Genomic DNA, 17,062 nt, shown 5'->3' on the forward strand with positions numbered 1-17,062 from the left:
GCAGGAGATAGCGCTCACTTCATTACGTGCTTCATTAATTTAAATGCTAATTGATTCCGCCAGGGCTTTTCAGACTGAGAGCCATGGTCCTGTGTGTGTGTGTGTGTGTGTGTGTGTGTGTGTGTGTGTGTGTGTGTGTGTGTGTGGTTGAAGCTTGTCCTGTCAGAATAATCTCTCCTGCTTCAAGTGTGGCACTGACATGGTTTGAGTGCTGTTATAGGCTGGAAGATGAGCACCAAAAAAAAAACCAAATAATGAAAATCAGAATGAGCTGACAGCTTTAGTGTCTTCGAGATGACACAAGACACATTTACAAATAGAGGTGTGTGTCACAAACGCATGGATGAAGCTGTGGAAGCGGGGGGCAGTTAAATGTTCTGTGCTCTGTTGCTAGGAGACGCAGGGGCTGGATGATGGAGATAAACGCCGGGATCCACCCCTGGTTGTGAGAGGTGGGTGTGGAGAGGATAAGGAGGGGTGGTGGTGGTGGTGGTGGGGGTGGTGGTGGGTGGGGGGGACGGTAAGAGAAAGTGGAGAGTCATGCGACAAAAGCAGAGGCATCCTCCACAGGAGATAAGCTTCCATATTCAACCCCCCCATATTTAAATCAGCCCCTCACTTTTTGTTTCACTGCTGGAGCCGAGCCCAGTTGATTTAGGCAAAAAAACACACACACACACACACACACACACACACACACACACACACACACACACACACACACACACACACACACACACACACACACTCCCTATTACACAATACGTCTAAATAGCACATATATTTATATAGAGATAAATTATATCCCTCTGTTAATATTGAGACCTTGTGATGCAAATATGTATTTTATTTCACTACAAATCAAAACTAAAATCCTTTAGTCGACTAAATCATTTCTGATGACTAAATTAAGACTAAAACCAAATAGAATTTTATTTTAAAGGTTAAAGTGGACTCAAATCATTTTTGGTAACACTTTACTTGTTGTTTTATAGATAAAGCTGACATTACTCTGTCATTCTCAGTCATTATGATGATTAAGTCATGAAGGCTGTCATTAATTGTTGATTGTTGATCACTAAATTATGACACCATTGGAGCTATGTTGGCATTGATTGGGTTAGGTGAAGGGATCTAGTGGAGTTAGGTGGGGTTAGGGTTAGGGGTCAGGGTAACAAACGACACTTGATGACAGCCTTCGTGACACCATTTCATGCTAATGACAGATAATGATAGCGTAATGTCAGCCTTATGTATAAAACAAGTAAAGTGTTACTGAGTATTTTCCCCTATGAATTAATGTCTTTGTTTCAATACAATCTCATGCACATTCCTGGAAGAAAATGATTTTTCACAAATAGAACATCTATAAAAACTTCTCTCCTCTTTTGAATCTGCTTTGTCTTGTACATATTGCTGAAAATTCAACATATCAAAAACCTTTTATTCACCTAATAATTCCATCAGGATTCATTTGTCTCCTTTTTCAATAATATGTTAAGGTTTTCATTTATTCAGACAACTTTTCCTCAGGAAATCCACTTTGATCTCCTGACATGTTTCGACTGTTAACTACCAGTCTTCATCAGAGGCGTCTGCTGATAGCTTTGATGTTTCCTTTGATGTTTCCTTTGATGTTTCCTTTGATATTTCCTTGACTTCAGCCAAATAATTCCAGCAAGATTTTTTTTGTCTTATTTTTGGAATAATATGTTAAGGTTTTATTCATCTGTGTCGTTGTGTAATTCTAGCTTTATGCTAGGCTGCTTGGTGATGCAGTGGTTGGCTTTGCTGTGTCAAACTACAAAGGTGTGCGTGGGCGCACAAGTTTTTTCAGGTATTTTTTTGAGAGTTGATAATTCCTGTCATTAAGGGCTGCACTCCTTCATGTTTCACATATACTTTCATAATACAGCCTATGGATTCCTGCTACAAATAAACTGAACTTTTGCTCTTTTATTCAAACAGTCTCTTCTTGCATGACTGGTGCCAGGAAAACCCGAGATAGCCAATAGAATGCATTGAGCACCAGAAAGAACTTCCTCTCACACTCCTGCCATTCCTGTCAGGCCTGTATAAAGACAAAAGTAGGAATGAACATTTCCTTCATTGAGAGTGAGACGCTGTGATTAGCAGTGAATGGATTGCAGTGGCCTGATTGGTGGAGAGAGCTCGAGGTCTGGAGCTCATACAAGGCTGCTGATTGCTATTCATCCATTGATTACAGTCATTTAGATTTGCAGCAGGCCTAAGAGGGCCTCTGTCTGGCAAGGCTGCATGGAGCTGCTGCTACTGTGTAGAGGTGTAGAGGTGGGGGTGGAGACCAGTTTTTCTTTTTTTTTAAAAAAAAATAAAAATAAATTATCAGATAAGGAAAGACCCAACAAGAAGAAATCACTTTATTTATTCTCTGAGGCCTGAGTAGATCACTTAATGCACGTTGGTTTAGATGGGGATGGTCAGTGTTGTGGGGGGTTGTATTGGGCCTGTGATGATTGTACAGATCATTCTCTGTGTTATGTGTGTCATCTTGGAAGCGTCAGCGTCTAATTCTGGCTGCAGTGGGTATCAAAAAGAAACTTTTACAACATCTGACGCACAAGTAATCCCTGTAATCAGTCTTATTTCTGAGTCTGCACTGCATAATTAAAATGATCAAAACCACATTTTTCACAAAAAAGTATGAATCAGGTCTGAATCTGTAAATTCCTTGAACTTAGATCACTTCGGCCTTTTTGGAGGAGCTCAAAGTAGAGCTAGATCACATGAGACGCTGCAGCAGGTTTTGTATCTGGTTTTACTCTTAATACCTTAAAGCTGATTTCTAGAGTTTCTGAGAAATCTATGTTTATGTATGAATATCTTGAAATGCGAAAAAATACCTATAGTCTTTTACTATGGTCATTCATATACATTAATTTATATTAGTCCCTCCTTCGTCCTATAGACCCCTATACAAATGGAGACGATCGCAGAGTGCACCCAGCCAATAGGCTTTGTCTTCCTGTTTTTTGAGACTGTCAATCAAAGTGAATGCGGAACTGTACACGGAAACAAGGCCGCACGTCACAACAGCAAACAGGTAAATATGATTTTGGCTCTTACCTGACCCATAGACCTATATCAATGTTACCTTGTTACGCTCCGCAATGCGTATGCAGAAAAGTAGAGGCGTGGCTTGTGGTAGATTGCAGAGGCAGGGGGAGGAAGTGAAGCTGTTTAGGGCGGGACATCAAGATGTTTCTCAGAAACTCCGGATAGCAGCTTTAAATGTAATATCATGTTAATTAAAGAGTTATGAAGATTGGTACATGATATTTAATTCTATTACTGTAAAACCTGTAACCCACAGGGAGCAGGTACCTAAATGCTAATGTTTCACTGCTGGAAACATTTAATCAGGTGTTCTAGTTCTAGTATTTACTCAGATTTTCAACCAACCACCTATAATGGCTGCAAAGCTATAAACAGGTGCAGGACATCTTTTGTGTTTAGCGTTAGTTTGTTAAATGTAAAGTTTAAACATGAAAATCTAATTGTGCTTAGAAATATATATATATATATATATCTTACAACTCCATAAGCAGAAGTGAAAGTAATGGATTACAAGTACTCACATTACTGTAATTGAGCTGCTTTTATGAGTACTTTTACTTTAAAATCAGTAATTTTACTTGTACTTAATTACGTTTTAAAAGAAGTAAAGTAATTAATTTCATTTCTACATCCAACCGTTACTGAGTAAACTATTATTTTGTTTGTTTTAAAATGATCAACGGACATTGTGAAACAACAAAAAAAAATGAAATGACCAGAGAACAATCAAATGCATCACATCATAGCCGACCAATCAGATTAAAGGTATTACACCACTGCATAACAGTCTTAAATGGAAGTTTTTTCTTTCAGTTTTAGAATTCATAAATGTCGCTATTTTGAATTTTATTTAGAATTGAATTCATTGGGGTTTTTCAGTTTGGAAAAAAAAAACTTTTATTTTATACAGATGCCTTTGTGGAAAATAAATTAAGTTCCAATTGTGCAAGATTTGGTCTCTTCCTTTTTACGTTTATACATGAGATGATTACTGTATGCAATCAAGTAACAGTACTTCTACTTGAGTAGGATATATCAGCACTCTTTACACCTCTGCATATAAGTTATAGCCTTATGTTATGTGTTCCTATAGGAAAATAAGAGTTGAAATAATGCTGAAGGATAGTTTTTCTCTCCCTGGCCTGAACGCCTATCTGGAAACACCGAGACCTTGAATAATCAAAGTTAATGAAGCAGTTTGCAGCAAATGTGTTTTTTTTTTCTTTGTACCACTTATGATGATCAATCAACTCTGTTCTCTCCACCCGCTCACATTACAGAAGGTTAATCTCTCTATTGATTATCACAGCAGAGTTAGACCCACCCCATAATGCATATTTTCTGCCCTCGTTGTGCATGTTTTGCTGCTTTCTGCTGGTTCGTACATTGGAAAGTGCCTGTGTCGTTGATGTATGATGTTTGTACTGATACCATCTTTGCAACATATTGAGGAAATAAATCATGTTTAGCACATTAGATTCACATTTATTGATCAAAAGAAAAAAAAAACATTTCCCAAAAGGTGTTGCTTCCTAACTGACACAGAATGCATGTGTAAAGGGCTTAAATATACATTCTGACGTCTTCAGGGCGAGGCTGACGTCACTCTGAGATCCACAGCTGGGAAAAAATGTTTAGTTTAACAGTCCCTGGGCAGTTGTATAGATCACACTGTTGGAGACACACACACATGCACAGATGAAGAGTGTGTGTGGAGGTGAGTCCATGGCAGTGTGTGTGTGTTTGGACTCACACAGTCGGCCCTGAGGGAAGCAGCTTCAGAGGTGACCTACTTCTCCTGATTGTCAGCAGAAGGCAGTTCCATCAGCTTTGCTTTGTGCTGAGGCACTGAACTGCAACCGTCGGACAGGCCAATTGGACGCGTGTAATGAAGCTCATCACACACATGCGTGCACTCGCACACACATACACACGTACACGTGTGGCAGTCGTCAGGTGCAGGGCGGCAGAATGGATCACAGCCATTTATTACCTTTTTTGCTTTATCAAAGAAAATGCGATTCCTCTGCTGCCTTCTTTTTTTTCTCCTGATGCAGCCATTATGGAACATTAAGAGCAGCTGACAGAGATGGAGCAGAGGGAGGTGATGGATGCTGGTGTCATTACCTCCGTCTATCTAGTGGAGTGTTCCAGACACTTTGCACAAAATGGCTGCGGCGCTCCAACATGGCTACGGCTCTGCGGAACATGTCGGCACAACGTGTTGAATACATTCCTTCGGCTGCTGCTTTTTTTTTTTTTTTTTTTTTTTTTTTGGTGGGCGACCATGTTTCCTCGCTGCAGGTGATTCTCACCCGGCACATTGTTTATCATAGTGACAGATACAAACTGCACCATGAGGGGAAAAAAACTACTATTAACACAACCAGTGCAAGAGTCCACACTGAAAAAATGAGCACAAAACACACTGATACACTCACTGCTTCACATCCACATTATCATAAAGTCTTGCTATGCTAACCAACACGCATTTAACACACACATAGAGCAACAATAATGGCAATACATTCATTATAAATAAGAAAAGTTCCCAGTTAGTGTCACCAGTGGCTTTAGGGTTTTCACCTTTGTTAGGAGGACATGTGAAGACCAGCTCCACTGTTTGTCCTCCATGGCTCCCTGTAGAGGTATGAATACCACCCACTGGATTTACTATACCATTCTCCAAATGTCCACAGATTCACAGATAAGATAGAATCAGGTCCTTGGAGACTAAATCCTTCTTTGAATGGCACGGAATAAAAAGTGACAAGGAAACGGAGAGATGGACTGTGTTTGTCTAGTTTGTCATTGCTGTACAGAGGGAGTTTGTTAGTTTAAAGTAATACTATCATACATGACGGTCTATGCGTCAAACTTCTAAAGCACATGTGTCAAACTCAAGGCCCGGGGGCCCAATCCGGCCCTTTACAGCATCACAATTGGACAATTTTGTAAATTACCAACAAACTCAGCCTCTCCAAATACAAAAATTCAATTAAAATCCGCAATATTTGCAGAGCTGAGTTTTTCAGTTCTTATATCACATGACGGCAGGCAATTTTTCCAAAATCTGGCAAATGTTTCTCAAATTATTCCACGAAATTTCCCCTAAATCAGGGAAATTTAAGTGAAGATCTTGTAGGGACTGATACACTTTATCATTTATACATGGGAGTATAAACCAGGGCATATTAATGTTGAATTAGCTCAAAAATCTGTGGCACACTTAAGCTCAAACTGGTGCGTATTTGGCCCCTGAACTAAAGTTAGTTTGACACTCCTGTTCTAAAGAGTTATTTTAAATAATGCGGTTGAGTGAAGGAATAGAAGATGAATCCTATAAAGGAAGCTCCCATTTCCAGGTTTCTCCCACATAGGTTTAAACTTTTGAAACAAAAAGCAGCATTTTTGGACATTTGTGGAACTTTCTTTAAATATTAGTGAGAGTTAAAAGCTTTAAAACTACAGTCCTGTCTATGTATGTGGAGAAAGCTGAGGTGCGGGGAGGAGGGTGGTGACTTGGGCTCTGTTTAGCCAGAGGTGCTCTGCATCCCCATCTGCTCGCTCATGGTTGGAGAAGAGTGCCTGAGAGGAAATATGGTGAAGCAAACTGTGCGTCCTGTCTCTCTCTCTCTCTGTCTGTTTCCTTCCTCTCTGTGCAGCAGGTTTTCTATCAAAGCCAATGAGTCACGTCTGCAGCTTGTTTTTTTTTCTTCTTCTCTCTCACAGCGCCGCAGCAACGCACGAGACAAATTACAAGGTAAAAAAAAAAGAGGGAAAAAGAGGCAGAGGAAGGTGGTGGAGGAGGAAAAGAGACATCGCTGTGTGTCTTTCCGGGAGTTCTGCTCCTGGCAGATTCTCCATCTCAGTTTTAGCGTCCCTCCATCTGTCTCAGCCTCGGTGGTTGCTCCCAGGAGGAGAGCAACGTGCTGGAGCCACAGATGCATGGCTTCAGAGTATTTTCAAAAGTCAAAGGCCTTTATACTGTTGAACAGTTCCTGAATGTGTCGGCCTGTCGTCATAGAAGCTCAGTATTCACACACCTCTGCTGTTGTTGGGCCTCATCTTAATGAGCCACTCCCCTGCAGGGTTACTGTTGTACAAATCCAGAAGATGTGTGTCTGGATCCAGACAGTGCTCACCTGCAAAAAACAAAACAAAACACAAAAGTTTCCACTAAAGCACAAAATCTGAATGTATGGACTGAAACAGCATCTTTTTAAACCCCAAAATAAAATTGCCAGACCCCGGGGACCCCCAATGTACAACACAGACATGAGCACTGAAGAACAGTCACGTGAAGGTGGGGCCATCTATAAGGGGGAATAAAGGGAACAGCTTTTAGGGGCCCATCCATAAAGTCAGCAAAATGATGGTCCATTGTTCTATGAATCTGTGATAAACACATGTATTTATTTATCTGAATAATATCCACTGTTATCCATGAAGTTTATTATTATTTGGGCCATAGTAGTCATCTTAAAGATGTAAATCATTGATTTATTCAGAAATAAAATTGGTTAAAAGTGACAAAAAATGGTGGAAAAGGAGATAAAATGGGATTTTAAAAACTACAGAAATTGTAAAAAGTAGTACAAAGGGTTCAATATTAGCTAAAAGGTGGCAGAAAAAAGTAGGAACTACTGGCAAATCGCGAATGTGGTTAAATTGGCAAAAATAAGCATGAAATATGGTAAAAAGTGGTTAAAAATAATGGGTGACGCGACATTGGGTGGGAAAAGTGGTGGAAAGGGTTTATAAATGTCAAAAATGTCTTGAAAGTGGAAAAGATATTTGCAGAAAAGGCATTGGAATTTGATGGAGAAGTGGCAGAAATTGGTAATGTAGAAAAAATGCATTAAAAGGAGCAAAAATACGGCACGAAAAAGTGATGAAAATAGGTTAGAATATGGCATGTTTGGTGTAGTTGCAGAAAAAGTGTAAAAATAAGCAAATATATTCTCTTTCTTAAAGGCATCCGTCGACACCCTGCCAGTGTCTTGGGACCCCAAGGTTGAGAACCCCTGGGTTAAACAACAGCAAGCTGATCTCCATCCATGACACTTGAGGACTAATTTTCAATAAATTTCAGAAATCGGAAAAGTTTCTTTAGGAATAAAACTTCAACTTTTCTCAAGCATTCAGTGTCAGGCCTCACGTGAGGACACACAGGCATGTGTGTGATAAGCATTTATCTGCTCCGATAAGTGCACATGCACCTCTCGTGTCTCTTTGGGTGCTTAAACACTTCATTACGTAAGACCTTGATGCTCTCATCGGCTCATCGAGCAGAAAAACATGCAAATGTCAGCGCCGTTGCCATCGGAGACATCTGTGGCGACACATTTCTACTCACCGATGTTTCCTCCCACTTCATACAGGACGAGGTCTGGATATGCCAGCGAGCCGTTTCTGTGGATAGAGGAGCACATCACACTGTCAGGGTTGGTTGTCCAACACAGGCACATTAAATGAAACTCACAGGGTAGAAACTAGAGCGTATTATGGAAATACGTTGGAGCACAAATCTGATAGTGATATTAACCATATCTACTAGTGCTTCAATTTGGAGTACATGTACTCAATTTGGGTTTACTTGTGTGGAAAAAAGTGTCATTAGTACTACTAGTAAGCATTATATGCTAATAAGGGGCGGGGAAAATTAAACTCAGGCTTGCCATTGGCTTTCAAAAACATAACGACCAATCAGGGTGCTGGATTTGTTTATAATCCTTCCTACTTCATTTACATTAGGTCTACTATCTTTTGGCTTTACTTGAAATACTAGTCGACCAAAAACAGCATACTAGTAGTACCAGTGAGATTTTGAGTGTATCAACACACCTGTCCCCCCTCCCCCCAATTAATACATAAAAATAAATAAGGCTTTTTAACAAAAAAACAAAAAAAACAATGCAAGTCACAACAAACCACTGAAAAAAAATACAACCTATTTTCAAATTAGAATAATACAATATAACACATACAGGTAATGCAAATGTCCTGAGGGAATAACGACGACAATGGTGCAAAATCCAAAAGCAATGAAAAACAGTGCAATCAAAAGTTAAAATACAATGTAAATATTTCAGTGCAAAGAAATGTCTTCTTTCCCATTTGGTTTTACTAGTCAGTAACACAAATCTTAAAACCAAAGAACACAATGTGCAAATAACACAAAATAATTATATAGAATAGAACAAGTATTAAAATAAAATAAATGTAAATATGCATAAATATGAGCAAAAGATCAGCACTGTTACAGATTTTAATGTTAATAATTAATTAAGTGTAAACTTGTATAGTGATTGTAAGGGATGTGTTTCACATCATACAACCTTTTTAAATTATTATTATTATTGTTGGTTTTTGAGCACTAGTAGAGCTTAACTATGGTTGATATAACTGGTGTCAGATTTATCCTCAAAAGGCTTTCCATAGTAATATCGTGAAAAAAAAAAAGAAAAAGAAAATGTTGGAAACCAGTTGAAAACAAATATGAATGATCGTCCTCGTATTTCATTAAAGCCTCAGTTTTTCTTTTGAAAAATAAACCAAAGCATTTCAGCATACATTATGAGCAGCATTCAATTAAACAGAACTATTAGGCTTCCTGTAAAATGGCAGCCGCTTTGTGTGGCACAAAGATGATACTTGTAGAGCAGCTGTAACGCTGTACCTTCGTGTTTTGCCTTTTCCTTTCTCTGGGCTGCGGAGGAACTGGCGATGAAACTGGGCGATCAGGTCCGAGGCTCGAGAGTTGATATTTAACTGGAAGTCCATGGTGCTGCTCACCATGTCGCCCACGTGGATCTTTACTGTGCGATGAGGCTGCAGGACACAAAAAGACAAACGAGTCGATCAAGCACTGCAAAAAATTCTCATTTTTAATATCATTAATTATTGATAATTACAGCCATATTGCTAGAGAAGGTGCAACTTTAGAGTGTTGCCCTAATACAGTGGTTAACAACCATTTTGAAGTTGTGACCACATTTTGATAATATACATTTCAGGTGACCCCAGAGACGTTCATGTTTGTGATATAGTTATAAGTAGCACTATAGTGAGGATATGTGCTAGCTTAGATATAAACATGTATTTGAGGAAGTGAAAGTATAAAATACATTTTAATCAGTCATTTTTTAAATCAATTACTAGACATTTCAGGTGACCCCATTTGAATTTCAGGCGACCCCAAGGTTGAAAACCTCTGCCCTAATAAGAAATTAACTGTAAAAACACTGAAGTAGGACATTGAATAAAAAAATAAATAAAAAATTCAAATATATAAAATATAAGTAACAAGGTGATATCATTTCAATTGCAAAGAAAACAGACTGAAGTAGTTCTCTAAGGTAACCAAAGTGACCAAATAAAATGTTTTCAGCTGCTGGTTTAGACCTAAGTGATGTTTCTGCAGCGGAGAACTGGCTCATCTCACCACTGTTTTCTGATTTATATTTATTTGTTTTCATCACTGTATTTGCTGTTGTTGTTTTTAACCTGTAAAGTGTCTGTAAAGAGTCTCTTGAAAAGCACCTAAAAAAAGAGAAAGATTATTATTAGTATTATTATTACCTCTACGTTGTTCTTCTCAGGTTTTTCTCTGCTGTCCGTGTGGATCTTCCTCAGCAGGTTCTTGATGCGCCGATCGTAGAACTGGTAACGTCGGTTACTGTTGTCATTCAGCTTACGCACCTGGCTCATGAGGAAATTAGGGATCTGGAGACAAAGCAGAAAATGACACAGCATTGAAACAATTATGTTCTTTTTTCCCCGTGTAACAGTGAAAAGCCTACATGACATAATTTCTGTTGTGGTGGTTTTGAATGAAATGAGACGGAGTCAAGTTGAAGGGTTAAAGGTCAAATCGGGACACAGGGTTTATTTGGTCAATGGGTTTTTTGGGGCAGACCGGCCTGGGATTCAAAGATTTCAGTGTGTGTGTCCAATGAATCTATAGTTGTTCTGTGCTCTCAGGGTTTTGTATGCTGCTGATAGTGCTAAGCATAACAATGACAGAGTCTCTGAGGAAAGACCTTGGTAAATGTTATAATCACATATAAATTTCTTAGTACAGTGTTACTACGTTTCTTTATATTGTGTGTGCCGTACCGTCCACAGCAGGTCCTGGTAGCGAATAAGGAGCCTCATGACATCTGCAGCCTTCTCTGCTTGTCCCTTCTCTGCTCCCTCCGTGAGTTTACTGGGCACAGCTTTATGGAGGAAGAGGTTTGGGGCCATGATGGTGGCGACGGCCCACAGGTTCATCCTGTTCCTCTTTTCCCTTGAAACCACCTTACTGAGGAACTCCAGGAGAGCCTGATAGGAACAAATGAGTTGGTGATGCTGCAATTTCACGTTGATATTTTTGCAGATTGGTTGCATTACATTCATTGTTTTGATTTTTTAAAAATAGATTCATCACGTTTGTCTGAAAAGACTAAGTAGAGTTGGGGTAAATGTGTTGTTCTATTTGTTTTAATGAGCAGTTCAAGGTTATTCAATTCATTAAAATTGAAAACTACCATTTTTAAAAATAATATGCAATTATTAAATTGGCAATGAAACAGAACTAAGCTTTAAAGAGTAATTAAACCACTTTTTTTTCTGATGAAAACAAATGTATTTGGTATGAAGTAGTGTTGTTGATTGATTACTGTAATTTTTTTTTGACAATTTGATCAAAGTATTTAAATTTGGCTTATTTTGTTCTAAAAATGCAAGAGTGACTGTTCTCTATGGGTCTAAACTCGGCCATTACAATTTAATTTTGTGACGTTTTGGTGGCTTCTTAAGTCACATAGTTTTTATTAGTTGACAAATATATCAATATATTTTGATCTAGTTTTCATTCACATTAATTTTTTTAAATTATTCATAGTCTAGTTATTGTCACTTTAAAAAAAAAAATATATAATACAAAAACTATGACAAAATCTTATAGTCAACAAAATGAACACTGCAACCTGTGTCTTTTTTTTTTTTTTTTTAATGTTTCTACTTTATGATAGTGTAGTTCAGGGGCCAAATATGCAGCAGTTTATCTTAAGGAGGCCATAGATTATACGTGGGAAAATTAGTAATACTGTATAGTCTTTAATGCCCTCTAGTTTGAACTTCCACTTATAAATACATTATAAAATATGTACGGCACTGATAATATCAACGCAATAAGTGACATATCTGTCGCTGCAGGATCTTGACTTTCAATTCATTTGATTTTGTGACCTATTTTTATGTATTTTGGGGAAATTTTGCAGAATAAATAGAAGAAAATTGCAGGATTTGGGAAAAAAATTGAATCATTTTAACATTCTGAGCTTAACAATGACTGTCATCATGTGATAAGGGTTACGATGGAGTGGGAATGTGAGCCCTGCTAATATTATGGAGTTTCATTGAATTTTTTTGAATGAATTTGGAGATATCTCCAACTGAATTAGTTGGTAATTTACACAAGGGTTTGTGGTTTCTCTGACTTTTTGGCTTTCTGCTTTGACAGGTGTGGTGTATAGGTAGTACATTTCAAACTTAAATAAATACGTATGTGTACAGGGGGTAAAATAATAAATGCCTGTGTATTATGGTAAACAAAGTGAAATGTTGCGTTCACCTTTAATGTGTTCCTGTTGGGCTCAGGCAGCAGCAGGATCAGCAGGTTCAACATGTGGAGCTTCTGCTTCAGGTCTGTGATGTCTGAGGGCGAAAAAACAAGTGGGTTAAAGCATTTAACGCAGTCTGTTCACACACACACGCACACACACACACAGACACACACACACTCATTTCCGCTGTGGTTGACTCAGAATAATGGGCTGTCTTAAGATTAATGGCAGTGTGACAGGTGGTCATTAGCTTTTGGTAGCTTCTGCCTCTGTGGTCACACGTTGTATAGCACATTACTCTGATCCTCCTCAGGTTACAATAACTTCCTAATTGCACTTTTATCACCAAGGTCAAACTAATACGAAAGAAGCCGATTTCTGCATCTGCTCTGACCATCTGTACGATTGTGTGATACGACGGAACTGAACTCAAAAACAATATTGCCTTGTTCGTCTTAATTTAGATGTCTGAGGTGAAACAGAAAAGATAAGAATCACACAGTGAAGGTGTCTCTGCAGTTAAGAGATCATGCTTAACTGTCGACATCAAACATACCTTTATAATACTTTATACAGTACCAACAACATGTTGAACAGTTCTGGTACCCGACAGCAAGAATATCAACATCATTTTAGTTCACTGGCCAAATACGGAGCAGTTTAATCTCATGAGGAGCGCAGATTTTATGTGGGAAAACGAGTAATTTCAAGTTTTTAACATTATTGTGCCCTGGTTTGCACTTCCAAGTATAAGTGATATCTAAAGTATGTAAGCCACTGACAATATCCAAGCAAAACGTGACAGATTGTCACTCCCTGCATGATCTTTACTTTAAATTCCCCTCATTTTGTGACCAATTTCATTTAATTTGGCAAAATTTGTCCAGTAATTTGCAGGATTTAGGAAAAATTCACAATTAAAAAAAGACTGCCATCATGTGACATACTCATAGGAAAACTGTGAGCCCTGCAGATATTGTGGAGTTTCATTGAATTTATATATTTGGAGTGGCTGAGATGTCTATTACTAAAACAGTTGGTCATTTACACAAGGATTCATATTGTCTAGTGTCTCTTTTTAACTTTCTCGTCCTGCAGGCCACATTGAATGCTCTAAAGGGCAAGGTTTGGCCCCCGGGCCTTGAGTTTGACACATGTACCCTACAAAAACATACAAAGGTCATTTGTTTTCACGTCTTCCTGCATCAGTTCAAAGAATAGGATATACAGTATATGGTTGTCAAACAAGAAATCCACAGTGTGGAAACAGATTGTAATGAACCCATGTTTGCTCAATTATATCCATTCTTATGATAATAATACAGGATATTACATGTGAGTGTCCACTGACCTCTAACGGCACTGAAGGTGTTGAGGTACTCGGCCGTGAGCAGCGGAGCCGGCAGCTCACGTATGAACTTTTTGAGGAGTGCTGCAGCATCGTTGGGACTCACTTCCTCCCAGCTCACCTGCCCTGAGTAGAAGTTGGTCTCCAGTTTCTGCTGCAGCAGCTGGGGACAGAAAAAAAACAACAGTTAGCCTCCCAGTATGACTCGTGCACACATTACTGTGTCATTAAAGAACCTGAGATATGTTAACATGTGTCTTAACTTATTCATCCGTCATGACAACATTTTTTGTTCTCGACACATATGCAGACTCAAATGAATGCTTGCACAAACCAGGAGTGCCTGGTTAACTATATTATACATAGAAGGCCCAGATTAAGTCACTGTGGCAGCATAAAGTCGACTTAACCTAAATAATTTTCAACAAATTGTACATCATATCTTAATTTTCTTTATGTTTCAAGTTTATTTTTTGTAAATTTTTGGCCCCTTATAAGGCTTGACACTGTATAAACATAATAGCTGTGATAATTCCCCCAAAATAATTGAAAACATTTTTTTTTACAGGCAAATGTGTAAGATATCGTCTCACTTGACTTTCCTGAGAGCTGGCTAGTGCCCCCTTGTGGCAGTTTGGTTTACTAATCAGTTTTCAAGCTTTTGTGAGGAACGAACCTATTGTAACATTCAATAAAAACAATTTACTTTACCCTGCTTTAAAATGTTCGACGTAATAATAGCTTTATACCAACATAATTGCAGAAATGGTGTAATTAAACAGCTGCAAAAACACTAGGTGGCACCAACTACTGGGTGGGGGGACTACTTCTGATTTAGAATTTCTTAATTGTCATCAACAGATGAACTCTATTTAATTAACTTTAAGCTCTAAAGCCAAAAATTTAACTTTTTTATTCACGTTAGATCTATATATTTTACTCATAGGACTGTAAGGGTTTCTGTAATTAAATATCACAGTGTGTCACGGTGTAGATCTAGTTTTTGTACCTTGATTCTAGTCTGAGATCCTGGAACCCGTAGGATTCCCTCTGAATCCACTCCTTTCTTCTCCAGAAATGACAGCAACTGCAGAGAGAGAGAGAGAGAGAGAGAGAGGAGAGAGAGAGAGAGAGAGAGAGATCAGATGAGTCAGACAGGAACAGTCTCCGCTCACCTCTACTGGCTGTTCTCAGTCACTACTGCTACAAACAGGGTGTGGTCACAATAAGCGTAACTAAATCTGTTTAATATTATCACCATTTTCTAATTAAAGAAATAAAAACAAAAATAATATTTTCCTACACATTTGTCTTGAGAACATATTGTGATTTTGCCATTTATATTTGGTTGTACATACAGCTTGCAGGAAAAGAGGAATGGCAGTGTTGGGCTTCGTCTTTTGATCGTTGTCCAGCAGTGTGGCCAGTGGAACCCCAAAAAGTGTGCTCTCTGTAAAAACACACAAAAATACATTCTTACAAAGGTTTTTTGCAACAGACATATTCTAAGGCTCTTGTCACTCGTGTGAGGCTGTTTTGTGTTGATAAATCCACAATATACAATAGATTGAACTACTTGATTGATGACTAACAAATACATGTCACAGAATCTAAGTGACAAATGGCCTCTGGCATTAAAAATAGGAGAGGGATATATATATATATATATATATATATATATATATATATATAACACTAGTTTGGGTTTGTTAGAGGCTTATTTTATAAAGCCAAATTTTACTTGTGGATATTTATGTGAATAGAGCTTCCACACCTGGGATTTTTCTTTTTCCACTTTTGTGCCGTTTGACCTCGAGCTCGAGGAGGTCGCTGAGTGCCGTCATGTCGATGAGAGCCAGCTGACGCACCTTCTTCATGTCGGTGTGTGAGAGGTCTTGAATACGAGTCACTCCCAGACGGCACTTGGGGCAGATCACCCGCTGAGGAGACGAGAGTGGAGGGAGAGAAATGTGATGAGACAAGAGAGGAAATGATCGCGAAGTTAGCAAATGGAGCTCGTGCTGTTTTATGAGAATACATTTCATATATGCACCTGTAAGTACTGTATGTGACAATAAAGAATATTCTATCCTAAAACAAAGAATGTTTGTCCAAATCTTAGAATCTATCACTCAACAACTCTGCTTTTGTTTTAAGTTCAGAATGTACATTCATGATTTAAATCAGGTTTTGCTGAGCTTTAAATAAACTAAACCATCACATGTGGCATGCTGGTTAGGCAGTTTTTCCTAACTGTAAGTCAACCACCTTGCATTCAAAGGTGTGTAATTGTAAATAATTTTCAGAAACAGATCTGCAGAGCTGCAAATAGAGATTTCCTCAAATCTTCCAATAATCACAAGCCTGAAAACAAACTATTTTTAACCTAACATATAAACCGTCATTCTGAGCGGTGAGTGCGACGTAAAGGGCGTGTTGACGTGCTTACAGGCAGGGTGCTGTCTTCTTTGCGTCGCTGCATGGTATTCTGGGGAAGTTTGGCTTGTTTGATGAGGATCACGGCTTGTTCGCAGTATGCCACGTCAGTGATGAAAAATTCTTCTTTGGCGACACCCGATTGATGTTCAGGTGTTATAGCTGAGTGAGACAGATACACAAACACGTACCAGTGATTTCACAACTCAAAACGCATCAAAGACAAACAGCAAAGAAAAAAAAAAAAAAAACAGGACAGGACAGGAAAAAAAACAAATAGCAGCACATTACGGACATTAGCATGAGGAAATGTACTGCAAATTCCATTTCTCTCTTAACTGCACGTGTCACAACACAGGAAGAGGAGTTTAAATAAGCACAAACTAGATTTTAGTGTCATCATTCAGAAAGGCCAAAATATACTGAAACCTAAACAAAAAACATGTAATTTGTAATTTTGTCCTTAAGTCCGATTTAACAGCTACAAATCAAGAATCATGATCACGGATGTTATTCATCACAGTGAAAAAACTAAGTAATTATCACATACATCACTATTGCTTTGAAA

General features: G+C 38.4%; 1 protein-coding gene across 3 annotated transcripts in view; it reads right to left on the reverse strand.

The window, feature by feature from the left end:
• Positions 1-4,560: 4,560 nt before the first annotated feature.
• Positions 4,561-17,062, reverse strand: part of arhgap40 (Rho GTPase activating protein 40) — a 30,353-nt gene continuing 17,851 nt past the window's right edge. For all 3 annotated transcript variants that reach the window (XM_028447621.1, XM_028447620.1, XM_028447619.1), the window contains exons 5-15: positions 16,508-16,656; positions 15,833-15,998; positions 15,417-15,508; positions 15,068-15,145; positions 14,062-14,221; positions 12,719-12,801; positions 11,218-11,424; positions 10,681-10,824; positions 9,779-9,930; positions 8,456-8,511; positions 4,561-7,241 (exon numbers count right to left, since the gene is read on the reverse strand). In XM_028447621.1, the coding sequence (XP_028303422.1) occupies positions 7,135-7,241; positions 8,456-8,511; positions 9,779-9,930; positions 10,681-10,824; positions 11,218-11,424; positions 12,719-12,801; positions 14,062-14,221; positions 15,068-15,145; positions 15,417-15,508; positions 15,833-15,998; positions 16,508-16,656 (1,394 nt within the window). In that variant the 3' untranslated portion in view covers positions 4,561-7,134. The remainder of the gene's footprint in view (positions 7,242-8,455; positions 8,512-9,778; positions 9,931-10,680; positions 10,825-11,217; positions 11,425-12,718; positions 12,802-14,061; positions 14,222-15,067; positions 15,146-15,416; positions 15,509-15,832; positions 15,999-16,507; positions 16,657-17,062) is intronic.

The sequence above is a fragment of the Gouania willdenowi genome, chromosome 5 (assembly GCF_900634775.1).
Source record: "Gouania willdenowi chromosome 5, fGouWil2.1, whole genome shotgun sequence".
NCBI classification, from domain to species: Eukaryota; Metazoa; Chordata; class Actinopteri; order Blenniiformes; family Gobiesocidae; genus Gouania; species Gouania willdenowi.